At 30.2% G+C, this 18,966-nt stretch overlaps 1 protein-coding gene across 1 annotated transcript in view; it reads right to left on the bottom strand.

Annotated features, from left to right (window-relative positions):
- The window catches only part of LOC108754050 (acetylcholine receptor subunit beta-like 1), a 5,113-nt gene extending 2,590 nt beyond the window's left edge, over positions 1 to 2,523 (bottom strand). The window contains exons 1-5 of the mRNA XM_018496080.1: positions 2,390 to 2,523; positions 2,011 to 2,147; positions 1,725 to 1,879; positions 731 to 1,069; positions 205 to 582 (exon numbers count right to left, since the gene is read on the bottom strand). Of these exons, the coding sequence (XP_018351582.1) occupies positions 205 to 582; positions 731 to 1,069; positions 1,725 to 1,879; positions 2,011 to 2,147; positions 2,390 to 2,447 (1,067 nt within the window). The 5' untranslated portion in view covers positions 2,448 to 2,523. The remainder of the gene's footprint in view (positions 1 to 204; positions 583 to 730; positions 1,070 to 1,724; positions 1,880 to 2,010; positions 2,148 to 2,389) is intronic.
- Positions 2,524 to 18,966: the final 16,443 nt, after the last annotated feature.

Genomic DNA, 18,966 nt, shown 5'->3' on the forward strand with positions numbered 1-18,966 from the left:
TATAATAAGATGTCAGATTACTGGTATCTATTTTATACTTTGACTTTAGACGCCATAAAATTTTTTATCATTGTGTGAGTTACAATTATTTACTTGAACTGGAAATTCACATAAAGGTATTATAGGCATCAAGACCTATCATAACCAATTATGGTCTTTTTTATTCTTTTTGATTAATAATATCTCATAAAAAGAAATTCTTACCTCAATCGCGTCTTCTTTGGTCGTTTCATAAACAAGGCCATTGGCAGATATTTAAGGAAGATCTTGCGTATGAGCTGAGGCATCCTGTGGGTCCTTGGCCCGCGGAAGTTCCAATTAATGATAATCACAGTTACGAGGATACTGACAGTATTCATGATAAAAGTGAAGAGCAGATATTTTGCTATCAATGGCAGCACTAGCGAAGTCGGTGGTAAAATTTTGCTGACTAACAGAAGGAACACGACCAATGATAGAAGAATGCTAATGCCCAGAGTGACTTTCTCACCAGCCTCCGCCGGAAGGTAGAAAACGAGTACGCAGAGGAAAGAGATCAGAACTGTCGGCAGTATCAAGTTCACTGTGTAGAAGAGAGTTTTCCTGCAGAAACAATACGAATGTTTGTGTGACTCATTGTCAGTAACATATAGGATTATGTAATTACAGTTTTGCACTATAACTATGAAATACTAATTACAGAAGCTGTATTAATTCTAAAATTGACAGAGATTAGGAGTAAAATACGCACCTGCGGATAATTATGTAGAAAGTGATGTCTGTCTCTGTGGGAAAATCACCCTTGTAAACATTGAGATATGCTGGCACTTTAATAATATCCCACGTGCCGCTCTTCCAATAGTCGGACAGATCGACGAAGTTCTTATCATTGTAGAGCGCGAGAGAGACCTGGTCACCGTTGAAGGTCCATGAACCGAATTTCATAATGCATGTTTGCTGATCGAAGGGGAAATATGTTACATCGATTGTGCATGAGCTCTGATAAATTGCTGGCGGCACCCAGAGCACCTCGCCGTTCGGATATATCAGCACGTTGCTCTTATAACGTACTTCATAGTTGCCGTCAGCACTATAAACAAAGAAAATATAATTTTTATAAGTATAATTATTAAAAATGTAAATGTAAATTAAAAATTATTAATTAAAAAAGAAGAAAAATTTTAATTTTTAGTCGCTGATACATCTTTAAACATTGAAAAAAATTGAAAAAATTGAAAAATAAACAATTGTTTTTATATTCATTTGTGGCTAATTAACAATTTTGGAATAATTATACTTTTAAAATAATCTATTTCAAATATCAATATTAATGTATTAAATATATATCTGAATTGTTTTAGAAATTAATATATATTAATGTAAAAATATAATGTAAACAATTAAATTAATCACACACACAGAAAGAATGATTCTGAAAAATTTAGTTAGACACAAGTCTGAAAATAATTTTGTTGGAATATCAAAATAATTACAGAGTAACTATTAGTTAGAATGCTCAAGCTGATTGCTAGAATATCATAAAATTTTTTGCAACATTGCTTTTCATGCTAAAGTTTTTTACATAATTATTTTTATAATTTAACAGAATTATTTTCAGATCTGTATCTACTTAAATTTTCATAAACGTTAATAAAACTAACGTTTTTTTCTGTATATTACGATTAATATATTTTTTTAATTTAGTAAAGTAGATAAATAAAAAAAAACTGTCTTGATATTCATACTTATTGAATAAGACTATATCTGGTTTCCACACTTTGTCGGGTGGTAATCTGAGGACACCGATACCGCCGTAATCTGCTTCATCCCATTGTAATTGATAGTCCATCCATACGAATCTCAACCATACGTTCGATTTCATAATCTGATTCTTTTCGTTCTGAAAAATTTAAAAAACTTGATATGACCGAAACATTTTTTTTTTACATTTCCTTATATCATTTAAACTTATAATTTCTGTCATTATCTGACAGATTTGCGCGAACATGAAACAAAACAAGAAAATCTCACCACATTGATCAGTTGGACGAAGGCGAGGCCAAACCTCACGTGCACTTTCTCCGTCATATTTTGCACTGGTCGGATGAGCTTATTGTATCCTCTGAACAAGTCTCGTACCAATCTCTCTTCATCTTCGGAGCACAAACCTGCAAGTAAGACGATTAACCCGATTAACGGAAACGGGATTCCGATCGATGGAATCCTGAATCGCGTGAGATAAATTGCGCAAATTAAAAATTCGCACGCCGCTTTGTCACGCACTCTACTTTTTCCGCTTTCTTTAGAATGTCAAAAAATATTAGTTTACTCCTATATCCGAACACTAAACTTTTTCTAAGGCGCACGAATTTTTCAAGCTTTATTTTGTCGCTCCGAAAACGGGCCTTACCGACGCACAGAATCGCCGAGATCAGGAATAGCCGCACGAGACGCAGGCAAAAATACATTTTGGGCGGGTTCGTTATGGGGTTGGTTGTGGTCCCACCCGAACGCTCGAACGCGCCGCGAGCACAGCCGCCACCACCGTCGTACCTCCACTGCCACCACCACCGATCAATATAGAAGCGCAGACGCTGGCGAATAATTGCATTTCCTTCCTTGCAACCCGACAGACCGAACCCACCCTTGTCTAGTAGTTGAGATCCTCGTCATCATATATTCTCACAATCTTTGAAGATCCATCGTTAAAGACACACCATTGAAATTCCCGTACGATCACTCAACGCAAAAGGATGTTGTCGAGAGGAAGGAAAACACCACCGGACGTAGCAAGATTTTCAACGCGTCAGAGTGAATTGAGCTACCCTCGAGAGGTTGGCAACTAGGGGATGGTTGGCCGTTCTTGCAACGAATGCGCTGCTTTACCGAGGGATTCTGGACAAGTCGTGGGGAGTAGAGTTTTATAGAGAGGAATTGATGAATCCAACGTTGATGTCTGGACTTTGATAATAAAGTTTTTATAGAAAACTCTTCTCTTTTTCAAAAAAATAATTAAATTAAAAATATTACAAGAGGGAAAGGAAGTATTTTGCAAAATAATTTATACTTATTCGAAAAAACAGAAAGTAGAATAAATAATTAAATCGTTTACAATATATTTAATAATTATTATGAATAACATAAACTAATGTATTATATAATTCAGTATTGTTCTTATTTAATTGTAAAATGTGTGCCAACAAAAATGTACTCGGACAACACACACATTACTGAATTTGCGCATAATTATTACATTAATGCATTAATTAATACATTTAAATAATTTATATGTTTCTCGCATTATGAAGATCTAACTTTATATAAAATAATTCTAAAACAATTATATGCATGGATTTTTTACAAAATCTTCTTTGGGATAATTTTAAAAATTTTCTACATTTTATATTGCGTATAAATTTTTGGTTATGTACTTTGGAACTTGTTTAGAGAAAGCTCTGCTAAAGCTCCAATTATGGATTATCTCATTTCCTAACTTTTCAGTGACATACGCGTATAGGTCATGTTGCAGCGAGACACCAATATTATGCACAAGTTCAAAATTGAAAACACGCGCCTATATTCGAGAAAGTTTCTTTACGCATTATCCCTCATTATTATGCTAACGTAAATGCACAACGCAATATCCATCATATAATATGTATAATTATGTATTATTATGAAATATAATATTATCAGTGTTTTCCGTAAGAAATTTAAAGGTCTCGGGCCGCGGCTTTTGCTGAGTTTTCCAAATTGAATTTTAAATTTATCGTCATTTACATTTCTATTAGCTCGTTACCCATGCATTACCTTTTCATAGAACGCGATAATCGGATGGAACCTGACGCAGAGGCCACAGTAGTGATTTTATAATCTCAAAGAGATTTTGGGTAAATGTTTTAAAAATCTACTCGTGTTTCATTGAGTTTATTAAAAAATTTTATACGACCTTTTTAATTTATTTCTTAATTATAATATACTTATTTTTATAATTTGCAATACTTTTAGCTTATGTTACCTTTATAATAACGAACATGTTACAAATTACAATTAATCTTAGTGCATTAGCTTTCTCCTGATAATTGTCCACTGTCCAAAATTAGGTAAATATCTTTGCAAGTCATGCAAGTACTGGCTAGTTGGCAACACTATGCCTGCTAAGTTTGACCATTAGGATGCAACAACATGCTGCGGTAAATGCTGCTATTGGAACACCATTGGCAAGAACATACGGAACAGGATCGGTACAACATGTACAGTAAGTTGGTACTTTGAAGACATTGCTGATGTAGTTAATATTAACGGATATTGGCTTAAATTAATGATAAGGAAAAATATGTATTGTTTCTCTCAAGATTCTAACACAGCGTATATATAGGGTAAAATATACACACAGTGATTGACCATAGTATAGCGATTGACCATTTATCTACGTATTAAAATCCAAGTCAAATTTAAGCTAATTTCACAACATAGTAACAATTGATCTTTACTAACTTTATATATGAATAAAATATTCAATTTACAGTCCGTTTTTTACTTTTCTGTCCATAAATTGAACTCACAAGAAAAACTATATTACATAATTACAAAATATTTAACAGTTCAGTTAAGCGTACGTATTCAAATAGATAAATTATATTATTATAAAACAATTAATGAACTTTTGTTTATCATATATGACTAATATATAGTTATGAATATCTTCTACATATTAATTTTTTTAATTCATGCAGTAATTACGAAAATGAAAAGGTGGTTAATAACTGTAATTGAGAAAGTCCATTTTTTACGGTATTCATTCATTGTAATTCACGTATTATTCACTAAATAATTATTTCTTATAAACAAAATTACTATTTTAAGATGTTATAATATTGTAGGTTTAATTTTTCATCAAAATGCCTAAAATAAGTCGTATAAAATACATTTAAGAGGCACTTAACAATCCCGAAGATGCCGTTCGTAAAGGTATGGGGCTAAATAAAGCGGCATCAATATAGACCTAAAATCCGTGCAGATGAAAATTTGTAAATATTAATAAAAATTTCTTTAAACATTTTTAACATTTTATTAAATTTATCTCTTCTTTATTTTTTGAATTTTTTTCTTTATTTGATTTTGATGGTTTTTATACTAATGGTCAATCACTGTTATTTTTTTATTCAATGACTGTAAAACTTGTAATCAATAACTGTCATTTTCTAAATAAAAGTTTCTACTGTTGGGAAAAATAAAAAACATGGTCCTATTTAAAGTTTTTTGTATTTGACATATTCTTTGAACCTTATTTAACGTTCGCTTTGCATCAAATTCAAAGTTCAAATAACTTCAATAGTGATTACGGTAATTATATTAAATTTCAGTACTTAAGCAGTCAATCATTGCACACTTCACTCTATATTGGATTATAATACTCCACAGTTTGTATATAATTTTGCGAATTATGTAAAATTATTATTGTTAGATATTAATTATTTTTGGCATTATGGTTGCGGTTTGGTTCTACATTAGTTAATTTTAATTAATCCTTTCAGACTCTGCGCGCGTACATTGTAATGTACATCAAACTTAAAGACATTATTCGTTGAAATTATTTAATTCTACGACATCATCAGAGATTTAATGTACATTACAATGTACATATGTTAGAAATAGAGTCAAAATTTTGAAAAAATTAATTGTTCAGTATGAATTACTTATTAAAGTGCGTATGAATTGAATAAAGACGTTTTTTTGACATGATTCCTATAAAATCAGGTCTGAAGGTGTTAATAATGGAACACTACAGTGGAATAATTTCCTGAATATTAGTTAGTCATGGAATAGTTTGGAATTTTGGCACTGTGCCTCTATGTTGGTCACTATTGGAATAGTTTGACAATATAACTGGCAGTTTCTCGATAGATTTTTATGGTACAGAGGTATCGTAAAATGCACCATATCGAGTGTATATCGGCAACTGCAGACTGGTTTAACGGCGTCGTACGAATCACGTCAGGAGCAATCAACGGCGGCTCAGTTGACCAGAAACAATAACTCCGGAAACTCCAAATAGACGGATCGGGTAATAACGGTACGCTCAGTAAAATAACGACGAGCGAAATCCGTGGTGTATCGCACCTCACACAGGAAACAAAGCCGTCGTTCGTCTGCATGCATTGAGAATGGGCCACATGCATGCGCGCTGGTCCACCGCAAAGCTGCACGCGCGCATGCGACCGTGTATGTATGCATCGGTACGCGTTATTGTTTGATCAAGCGACGCCGACGCCCGCGTGCAACTGCATCGAAGTAGACCATGTATGACGAAGCACACAACTTACCCTGCGCTCACTGTGCAATGAAACTGCACGCAGCGTTCGCTTTTTTAGGAAAATATTTGCAGTCGCAGGCATGATTCGCTTTCTCTGCCTCGTGTCCATCGCGCGGAGAACTCTTCAAAGACTAGCTATTCCACGTTTAAAACGTGGAATAAAACAAATTTCAAAACTCGGTGTAGCTCGACATGAATTATTTGTTTCTGTATATTTTGTTTAACTGAGTATATTGTCAACGACGTTCCGTCTTGTTTTGTTCAACGCGAATAATATTCCAAAAAAGAAAAAAATAACAGCGTAAATAACGAATGTAAATTTAAATATGTAACTACGTCATAATTCGTAAAAAATTATTAGTTATATATTTTTCACGTCCGGTATAGCTTAGAAAAATAACGCGATATTGATTATATTACATATGTCTATCATTCGTAGAGAAAAAGATGATAATGTCGATAGGGGTGATATAAATTCCTTTTTTATGTGTAATTTTTCATTTTTTACACATGAATATTCTGTATTGGCTCACATTGGCTTTGAATTTTTGTCTTATTTTTTAGTTGCATTCAAATCAATAATATTGTAAATGATAATTTATTTATACATGTTTAATATAAAACATAAATTTGAAATAATTAAGAATTCACAAAATGAGAAAAATTGTTTAAATAAAAGAAGACATAATTAACTATCTAATTGTGATGATAAAGAAGATTTTTCTTTCAATATTTTTACAGAGTTTCATTTCTTCAGGTCTATTTGATCTGTTTTCCTTGAAGTTCAAATAACTTGAATTCATAGAAAATTCTGTATGTATTGAGATATTTTTAAAGATTCAGAAGTTTCTTTTCATGAATACGTTCTTTTAGCAATATTCTTGCGTTGATCTTGTCCTTGTGAATGTTTACCACGAGCACTTCCTTTCCACTTTGTAGATATCTCTAGAGACTTCTTAAAATCATTTCAAAATCATAACAAAGATTTTTTACGAAAAGCACAACTTTGCAATGTTTTTTTTATTAAAAACTTCAGTACTTATTACATTACCCACTTGTTAGAGGATCCAATATAGAAATTAACAAAATTTACGTTTAATTGTGTTTCGTCGAAAATATAATTATTCGAGATTACTTTATCTTCTTATAAAAAACACCTTAAAAATTTATTTACAGTATAAACTTGTTATTCTTATGAACTCGAAATTTCGTTAAACTTAGAACATTGCAAGTTATACGAAAAAACTCTTTTACATATTTCGTAATAAACAAACATCACTTGTCAACAAAAAGATGACAGTCGTGATAACAATTGTTTCAAAACTTTAATATCTGTTTAGAAACAATTCAAAAATCTTTTGCAAGAGACAGTGTTAATTATAGAATTTTAAGGCCCGTATACTACTTTTTCCTCTAATTACATTTGCGATTTTTACAAAATGGAAAATATTTGTTGCTTCATTATGGATATATTATCTTGTTTAATTCTTTAATTAAAATGACACGTAACAAATTTATTTCCACTTGAAAAAGTACAATCCTTTTCATAGAATCATTACTCTGCATTACTGTGAACCACTTCTCGGTACTAGCAACTCTTTTTTTAATTTAATGAACACACATAGTCATGAGGGTGCATTTCCGTTTTTTTTAAAGTCGTACATTTAAAGCGACCACACATAGTCGTTGACGGGCAAGCCACCCGTTCGTCCTCAGTATGGAAGTAAAAATTTTTACTTGCGCAAAGACGCGCATGCGATTTCATAAAACCTCTTGCGCCATCGCTCATTGCGTAACCATAGAAATTCAGTGGCGATAAAACGCGTCGGGTTTTATCACTCGTAATGTAGAAAAATGCATATAAACTACAGGCGTGTCGAGACCGTAAAAAGCATGTCTACATTAAAGTGTCGCGGCTGCAGCAAGGCGCCTGCCTGTACGTAAGTTACGATCGGATCGATTATCTCGGTAGACATATAAATCGATGAGATTGGAATTTTATTACGGAAAAAATCGAAACACTCTGGGTATTTACTTTGATAGTTCTATTTTTTCTCTCTGCTTACAGTTCCCTCAAATAAGATCTTATATTCTTATCGGATATATTATCGAGTAAATTCGATATTATGTACATATAGCTTTTATAATAAAATATCATATTTTAATATGAATATAAATACATCGCGTTAGTAATCTTGCCTTATATTTTCAAAAATTAATTTGCACACTTTAAAATGTATAATAATTATTTAATAGTTTGATTATATAATACATACCTAAGTAAAACAAGAAAAAATAATTTATACAAATTTTTGTTAAAATTATTTACTTAAGATTTGAAAGTTTGAAAAATGAAGTAAATCCAACAGCTCTAATTGATAACACATTTGTATATATAGATAATTCTAATATATTATTTTTATATAGAAATGCAGATTATGTAGCTTATCTATTCACGAGATTAACTTTTGCATTCAGGATAGCGCATGCGACAATGAAACCTGCAAAATCTAATGAAAAATCTTATTTGTTTCATGGAGACAAAGAAGACTTTAATAGAACTAATTAATGCACCTTTTGTCAAGTTCGCATTCGTCTACAGCCATTGTACCACTCTTAAGTACTTAAATGGGTTTCCATGAAACTGAGTACGTTTGACAATTCATTCGGTTAACTTATACTTTTTTTATGATCTGCGAGGAGGATCGCATTGTTATGACGCGCGCGCGTGATCAGCGCCGGATAAAACCTCTCTTTGTTTCATAAAATGTTCGAATGTGGTCGGTGAAACCGAAATTTCGTGAGAGATAACGTCTTTGCATTACTTTATTAAAATATAGAGCGTATGTTGTATCTTTTAAAACTGCATTCAAGAAAAGACAAGTACGAAGAAAATCAAAAAGTTTGCGCAGAAAATACAGAGCTGTAATAGAAAAAGTGAAACAATGCGTTTCGAAAATTAATTTTTCTGAAATGAAGCCATATTTACGTATTTCAAATAAATATGTATGGAATATATTCATGATATTTGATTATATCTATAATTTTCCGTGTCAATGATTTTTTTTCCAACCCTAGAATTTTATACTTTTTGGATTACTGTACATTTCTTGAAAGATTTATAGAAATTAAAATTTTAATAAAAAAAACATGATTATTTTTCAAGTGCTTCCTGTTCTTCTTTTCTGACTTTAGGATTATGATTCAAGATTTTGTGCATCTACTTGAAGATTGAAATGTAAGCTCCGTTGAAGTTCTACCTTGTGACACAATAAGCTCCAATAGTGGCATTAAACTTAGGGATCAAGCAGATAACGAGCGGGGTTACTGTCAATCTTCACGTAAATTGCAGACAAATGATCACTTCAGCATATGTCCAGTCCGCCCCTTTGTCTTCATGAATATCGTTCGCCTATCGATCTCGCGCCGGTCAATATCTCGAGGTTCTCAATTAACCACCAAGCTGCTGATCCAGTGTTCCCGTAGCAAACGCCTTAATCCTTCCGCATCCAGCTAGACACGTACATTGGCTTGTCGGTTGATCAAACCGACTCTATTAATCGGCTCCAGCAAACTTGAATACGGATCAAAGCTTTTGACAAAGCTGCGCGCAAATTCCTCTGACATAGTACAATAATAATCCGTCAAAACATTCTTATTGTTAAACAACTTAATTTTTCTAAATAAAAGTATATTTATTTTATTATGCATTTATATATCGCATTTATATCTGTGCCAAAAATAAAATAAAATTTAATTATCATTGTCGTATCTTACACAATGGTAGTAATACAAATTCTTTCCATAATAATAATTTGTAAGCCAGATTTTCAGTAAAATGGTAAATAAAGATGTATGTTAAAGTGTTATATTTTTCCTCTATATATTAATTTAACAACAGTACAATAATAATAACTACAAATAATTAAAAAGGGCAATTACGAGTCGCATATGGATGTCAAGGTGTAAAAATAAATGTAACATAATAGAAATTTAGTCGTACATACATAATATTAAAGTATTATAATCGTAAATTTTTATTATGTTTATTTCACATCCCGACATCTGTGTGCGACTTATATTTGCCGTTTTTTAATTATTTGTCATTTTTGCAAGTTTGAATTTGTAGTAAAAATAATTACTTGGAGAAATAAGATATTTTTAATTGATTGCTTATCAGATACGATGATCATGTCAGTACAAAGAAGGGTTCATAATAACAGTTGAAGGTTACATAGAGATTATCTAGATATTATTAGGATAATAAATATTAGAATAAATTTTTTAATTTTCTTTAATGCATTTAAAACATATAAAACATTATTATAATAATTATATACTAAATAATGCGCTTCTATTTCAGCAGAGAGATTGAATTATTTGACAATATTCTTTAATTGATTATATAATCATGCATTCACTTTATAATTATCAATTCAAAAATAATAAATTAAAATATTAAAATTATCAACCGCTTTGATGTTAAATATTAAAAGCTTTTAATGTATAAAGCTATAATTTGAAAAGTAATAATTCAATGATGTACATGAATATGAAACAACTGTGACAAATAGAATAGCCGACAAAGCATTCCTCTGGTTTCCGAGTATAATGTCGATCTGATAATTTGGATCAGTGGTATGTCATCGGCAATCATTAATTAATCGCAACAAATGATTGCAAGCTTCGCATTGCGGACAACGATCTATTTGGGAATGGCATAATTCGCTGCACCATTAGATAAATTGTCCGTTCGCCAAATAACACGGCGAAAGGACAAACTAATTTAATCTCAGTACTCGATGCATCTCGGCATTTCTCATATTTGCTTTGAAATCGAATTGCGAACGCGCAATCGACGGATAGTGCCCACAGTTCGATATTTACATATAGCAGCAGCAAATAGCAGAAGATATAGATCCGGGATGTGCCACAAATTTCCAACGCGTAGAGAATCGTGCTAAATTGCTGACGTGAATGCGACATGACGTTACCAAATCGAAACTGACAGTCGTGCAGACGCGATGCTCCTTTAAGATCGATCTTATGCTACTCAAACTGTCTAGTTAAAGTAAGTACATTGCATTCGTCTACATGTGTATGCACGTATATCAATATTTGATATGAAACGAGAACGGCACGTTCATCTTTTCACTGTCAAGTCACATGGTGACATTGATTGATCACACTTCTTCTTTGAGATATTTGTGTAATTAAAAAAATTGTTATATATATAGGGTTTTACTAAAATAGTTTAATTTTTATATAAATATATTTTCTATTTAAAACAACGTCAAAAAATGGTATAAAAAAAAAAGCTTCACCGACATTCTACGAATTGAAAGTGTTTTGCTTGTGGAAATAATGTAGCATGAATAAACGTGGCGACGCAGAAATTACATTGGGGTTATACTGTATACTTGTACATAAACCGTATTGGGGTTCTGCGCTTGGCAATGGGGAGCAAATGCTTATTTGCATATTGTTCATTTAACAAGAATTTACAAAGATTGTTGAACGGGCGCACTCTAAATCGCATTAGATGTTCTAATTCTAGCTATCTCTTTGCAGTCACTTCTATTAATAAATTACATTCGCGTTTTTTGCCATATTGCTCAACAAGAAGCAAAGAAGCTTAAATAATAGATTGAATTTAAGCAGCTTAAGTTTAGCCAGCAAAAAAGTTTCCGTTTCGCATTTTCTTCGCCTTTGCCTTGCATCAGTACTTGATTAATTAATTTGCAATTACATTATGTAATTTGCCATTGATTACATAATAAATTAAGCAATTACATTAATGACAGCGACAATGTAAAAACGGTTATGATATATTTAATACGAGAAAAATGTTCACATAATATCGGATCGATATGTATACAAAAAGCTGAATTTTACGTATTGTAAACATTTCTCACGGCTCTTTCACGATACAGTTGTCACTGCTTCCTCATGAGTTAATTGCCCTTAAAGAATACCGTTTGTTTGCTTACAGTAGCCAACAGCAAGTCGAGTTTTCCGCTTTGTTGTCGATAATTCGCCATTTCGCTTAGCGCGGTTAATACCAGAGCATCCGCTAATGCTTCTTCCACGACGACTTACGAATCTGCGCAGCTGCGCTAATTGTTGCGGTACTAATCAGCTTAACTAGCCGAGTGGGCAAGTGAACGTCCACACACGTGCTTCCTAAATGCATTAGCGTAACATAGGAGGATCCGCCAACCGAGCGATTTCCTATCGATTTTCGGAGTGTCCTGTCGCTGCACTGTTACAACACGAAACCGCATTTCTCTGTCGAAGCAAAGCTCCGAAAACTTATCTAATGAAATCAACTAAGCGAATGTATTTCTATTAAATAAATACAATTATTTATTGTCGCATTGTTCATGCACACGGATTATCTTCGTTATTTTTTGCTTTATTATTTCTATAACATAATTTCTTTAATTTAAAATCGATTTGTTCTTACCAAGAATTTTGGAATTATCATAAAGCATTAATAAATAGAGGGGTGAATTAATAGAGGGGTAAATTAGAATGACAGTTGTTTATGCAGTGAACATTTTTATGCTCGGCGATTTTTACCGAAAACTATCAAGCAAAGAATTTGTTTGAAATTTTGCATTACGAACGAAATTTTGTTCACAAATACATTCAAAATGTTACAAAAAGCTTATGGCGATAATTGCAACATTTGAAAGAACACCATGATTTTTTTACCAAATGTGAAGGACATATGTAATTTAGCAAAGCAAACGGATTTGATTTACAGTTTTTCCGCAATTTTTAAAAAATAAAGTTCGGATATTTTTTGATCACAATATATATAATTAATAAGAATCTTATTTTAGACACACACATGTGAGAACACAACCAATAAGAACCAAAAATTAAGTGCTTATATCGGTCGAATCTGGATCTTTAATACTTAAATAATTCAATGTGAATTATATACATGAATATCACATGTATACATTTAATTTCTATTATGTATTATGTACTCCAGCTTTAATTTAGAATTGTGTTTCAAGACTGGGAAATATAATCGTAATTGCTTAAACTAAAAATTGTAAAATTCACACAAAAATATCATTAGGCATCGAAATCTGCTTGGACCAAAAATAATTTTCTTCACTCATTTGTGTTGAACATTTCTCAGTTAAATTTTACTTAATATTATAAGAATAACATGGTATTTTGTTATATACGAACGCACGTTCAAAAGTGATCAATATTATAACCAGAAACATTATCGAAATATTAGCGTTATAATGAAGTAACAGCAAATTAAACTAGTTACTACGTGAATATCAATATCAATATTCTGTTTATAGTTGATGTTAACATGATATATTGTTAATAATTTCTATTGTTAGGTTATGAGTTAGGAAAATGATTGATTGCCAATATAATAATTTCGTAGTTACTCAGTATTATTAGTGATTTTTCATTTTCACCAGTTTATTGTTTGACAATCATTCTTTTGTATATTTACCTCTCTCAGAATATTATTGGAAAACTTTATGTTTTATAAATAATTATTATTTAATGGATGTCTTAAACATATTATTGTAGTCTTTAAAATATCAAGTAAGTTTTAAATCGGATGTATATTATTTAATATAAGAAGTAAGTATAAAATAAATATTGCTAAGACATATATGTCTATTAAAAACAAAGTTTGTCTTTGTGTATAATAATGACATATCAATCTATCGAAAAATTCAAATCAATCAGTGTTAAAAAGTCGTACTAAAATCATGTCTTAGATCAGTCTTTTATAATGTCATTTTTTACAATTTTTAATTTTTAGATTGTAAATAATTTTATTTTACTCTTAATGTTTTGTTTTTTAATACTTATAATTTATTCTACAAATTTTTATATATATTAAAATTAATATTTGATTAAATCTTATCTACGTTTTTAATTGTTTAAATTTTTAATCATCATATTTGAGTTTAAATTTTTAATCATCATGTTTGTCCGTGTGTAAAGGCGAGTGTGTAAAGAGAGATAAATTTGAAATGAATTTTCTTCTATTATATTACAAATAATATTATATTGTAACATATACAATATTTAGAAAGTTCAAACATTCAACTTGCTAATCGTTTGAGAAAGATATTTTGTTTTCTTGGAAGGCACTCATTGAACATTCAATGTTTCATCATAAACTAATTTGTAAACTGTCGATGAAGTAATGGATACGCTTAAGGAGCTGCTAAATGTTTAAGGATTATCTGAAGACGGCTTAATAAGAAGCCGAAACATATAATGTTTATACATATGTTCATTTTAATTAAATCTTATTGTACTTTATTAATGTAAGACCTTCAGTTATCAATATTTTTTGACTCTTATATGTCCTTCATAATATTTATTTAAATTATGTAAGTACTAAGAATTATTAATAGATATCAGACAAAAAGAAAGAGAAGTATGGTTTATTCTCTTATAAATACACTTTATATAATATATAATAAGCTAGGTACGTATAACTCAAACTTTTTATTGATTTTATTCGAGTTCTCTTGTCGGCGGCGCCTTTTTGTTCTAGATTATTTAAATGACACCGCCAGTTGCTCTATCGATGAAACTAATAGTGACACAAAGAGACTGAACAAAAGACTACGTTAGGAAAATATATAATATTCACTCATTCTGTTCTAATTAGAGTTAAAAATCTTGATTAAATTAAGGATAAATCTTGTCAATGTGTTCTTCCTAGATTTAATAACATCTATGTCCAAGCGCTAAACTCAAATAATTTTTATGTAATTGTACGCTTCAATAGCGCGCGAATTTCATGGACAGAATCAAATTATTGTTATAGCGATTCATCAATTTAATCATTTATTCATAATAGCGATACCAATTCGGTACGTTTCAGGAGGCTGCATAATTATCGATTTCTGAATTAGCTGTGCAACGAGGTATAATCGCCCAAGGGCGTTGAAATGACAGCAGCAGTATCGGTGAAGATGACAGAGACGTGATATGACAACGACGATCCACGGAAGGGTGAAAGAGGGTGCGCATGTAAGAACTGTAATTGATGGCGTCTTGTTTTGACAGGACTACATTATACAGAGGATTTAGGTACGATCTCGCTCCAATCCCGAATCTCCTTTCCAATCCTGCTAATAGTTAACAAACGATTCCTGCAAAATCAAAGTAATTTCTTGCAAATATTTATATTTGCACTGGAAAAATGAAGAGAGGAACTTTCAAAAACAATAGTATTGTAATTTAACGCACACTATAAACTAAATCGTTTTATAATAAAAAGTTATCCACAATAATCGTTGCAATTTTATTACATTTATAATTTACATTATTTTATAACATTTCCATATATTACTCTCTTATTTTTTATTATATATACATAAATATATGAATTTAAAACATATGTTACTATAATTAATAGAAATATGTTTTTATTCCGTTTCCTCTTTTATTGTAAACTATTTTAATGAATGTGTTGTATAAAATGTACAATATTTGTGCTGTTATTTTATATACTTTAAAAAAAAATTCTATTTTTCTAGAATATGTATATTCCCGGAGTTGAGCTTCATCAACCTGAATTAATAGTAAATAATAGTAGTGTTTAGTACGTTTTTGGTTAGTTTTTCGAATCAAGTTCTTTCGTCCCGATAAATTTTCAGTTATCATTTTTCTTCCGACCATTAAGAATGACTGACAGAGATTAATGAAAGCGCTAAATGCCGAAAGAGATAAGACCGATAAGGATAACGGAAGAATCGCGGATTTCCGCTCCGCAACTTCTGTTTTACTTTATAATCAATCTCTTCTTCTATTTGCTGCTAAATCAGTCCATACGCTATCGTTGATTGTTGCCCTTTGTTGGGAAAAATTTGTTCTTTCAATCTTTTTATAATACTACAAATAAATTGTCAAAAATCAACTTTGCATCAGCATATTTAGAATAAAATAAATATGTGCCGAGTAAGCAAAAAATATATTTTATTTGCATTCTGAATACTTATGTCTTAAAAAAATACAAACAATTTTTATTGATATTTATTTTATGTCAATTAAGGGATCCTAAAAATGAGATTAGTCATGTTGTAAATAACACACACAAACGATTTATGTATCGTTGATACATCACTACATCAAAATTTCACTCTCGCATGCTACCATACACATAAATTTTTTCGTGTAACAATTACGTTTTAATTAGACGTCTAAATCCAATTTTAAGAATTCCACGTTGTTTCTTCATGAAAACTACTAGTCTGTGGACTATTATTTCGTAAATACAGATTGCATAGCTTTTACATGAAGCAAATGTTGTCACGACGTGACTCTGAAGCCATATTGGATTAAGAAATGATAAAAAAGATATCAATTTCGAAATTAATTGTCGTGTAAAATAAGAGCAATTGAGAGCAACCGCAGTTGACATTAGCGTATTTCTATTCACATATATTATTTACATATAAGTAATTTTTTACATAATTTCTTGGTTATCAATACGCACAAACGTTTCAACTTATAGAATAATCTCATTACTCAGCTGTGAAATTATTAAGATCTAACAGTTCACAGCTCAGTAAGGAGATCATTCTCAATGTTCGAATTGTATAATCACTTCAGAACAACCAAAAATGTATGACTTTAATTTATTGTATGCGTTGAAGATGGCTTAAATATAAGTCGAAACGTTCGTACGTATTGATAACCAAGAAATTATTTGTATGTTAATATACGTTAATGTAAACTGCGGTTGCTCTCAATTGCTCTTATTTCACACGACAATTAATTTTATTAAACTTGAGAGCCAAAAGTAAATTAAAATTTAGTAATTATATTATTTTTATATTAATTTCAAAACTTTTTGTCGTTCTTAGCATAGACTTCACCTCACAGACACGTATTAATGCGTATACTTTAATCCTGGAAAAAGATTTTTAAATCAGTAAGAGAGGAAAAAAGTAATTGTTACACAAAAATTATATAGTTTAGTTGATAATACAGACGACTTTGAGATCCTTTTGAACATTAAGTATGTACGCCTTTATAATTAATAGGTTATAATAAAGAAGTACTTCTCGTAATAAAAATGTATTAACAGGGAATATAATTAAAAACTGGAGCACAATTTAAGTAATTTAAATAACCTGCATTGTAATTGTCTCATTTTCTACGCTGTTTGCGTTTTTTATGCATTCAGAAATATTATTTTACATACATTAAATATACTGGAAACTTTTTATTGATATATTTAAATTACTTAAAATTATTTTAATATTTGAATGTGTAGTTTCTCTGGAAAAGTAATAATGATAATAATAAATTTGAAAATAATAAATTATTTTTGTTATGTATATATATGTATTATTAGAATAGAGACAACTTTAGTTATCAAGAAGTCTAATAAACTATTTTACATTTGTCAACTAAAACAATAATATTTACATTTATAAATAAATATATTCACAATAACTGTTTCAAAATATTTAAGAATTTAAACAGTCAACAAAATTTTCAAACATTATAATTACGTAATAAATTGTGTCATTTAATTTATTCAACAAGTCGTCTCAAATATTTTTATTTTGTGCCTTTATCAAAAACTAGATAAAAGAAATCTCGTTATCATAATAATTTGCATTGCATTTGTGAATGCAAATTGTCAACAATGTTCAACAAACAACATTTTAATTTTGATGAGTTGCGGAAATAAAAAGTCATCATACGTTGGTAATTGTGGTGATCTAACGAACTCTTGCACGAGGATTCAGGTGATTGCGGCAGGAAGAAAACATGTAAGCAGCAGTGTGCGTGCTATCTAGTATTAAAATAAATCAAAGTTACGTTATAGAACATGGAAGGCTTAAGAAAGTTGAATTTAGAGTTATTTGCAAACAATCTAAAAAATTTTATGATCATAATAAATCTAATTCTGACAAAAATTGCCTTATTTATTACGACTTATTTATTATAGCACGTTTTCAAACTAAAAATCTTGTAGTCAAATACGTTCAAATCGTATATCAGATTTTTTTTTAAATTACTTTTATCTACTAAAGATATTAATTATTTGATACTTTATTAATAATCTTTCAAACTTGATACTTCATTAATTTATTAAGAAATAGCAAAATTAATTTTTAATGGTTTTAATATTTTTGTGGTTATTTTAGAAAAATTACAAAGTTTTGTTTTAAAATGTAAAGATTGATGCAAAACATTGAAAAATTAATTGCAACTTTGTAAAACAAGTGACCTAATTTGCGAGCAAGAAATCACGATTTATGAAGCCATATTAAGGTCAAATTAAGGTAGTGTTTCTAATTGGAAAATGCTGCGGCTGATTGCGCAAAGTCTGTTATTTTAAATTATGTAATGTTTATAATACAAGTACATACAAAAATATATAAAAAATTATATAATGTACTTTATTTTTACATATTATATGAAACTAAAATTATTTGTTATTACGTGCATTTCTTATATGTTGACAGTAATTGAAACTTAAAAAATAATTTAAACTCAAAATAATTAATATATATTAAAAAATAAGAATGTATGAAAGATAATTACTCATAAAACTAATAACTCATTCGCAAGCCTTTTATTATATAATATAAAAATTAATCTGTTTGAATTTATTATAAAATATTAAAATATATTTGCTATAT

This window comes from Trachymyrmex septentrionalis, unplaced genomic scaffold (assembly GCF_001594115.1).
Source record: "Trachymyrmex septentrionalis isolate Tsep2-gDNA-1 unplaced genomic scaffold, Tsep1.0 scaffold75, whole genome shotgun sequence".
NCBI classification, from domain to species: domain Eukaryota; kingdom Metazoa; phylum Arthropoda; class Insecta; order Hymenoptera; family Formicidae; genus Trachymyrmex; species Trachymyrmex septentrionalis.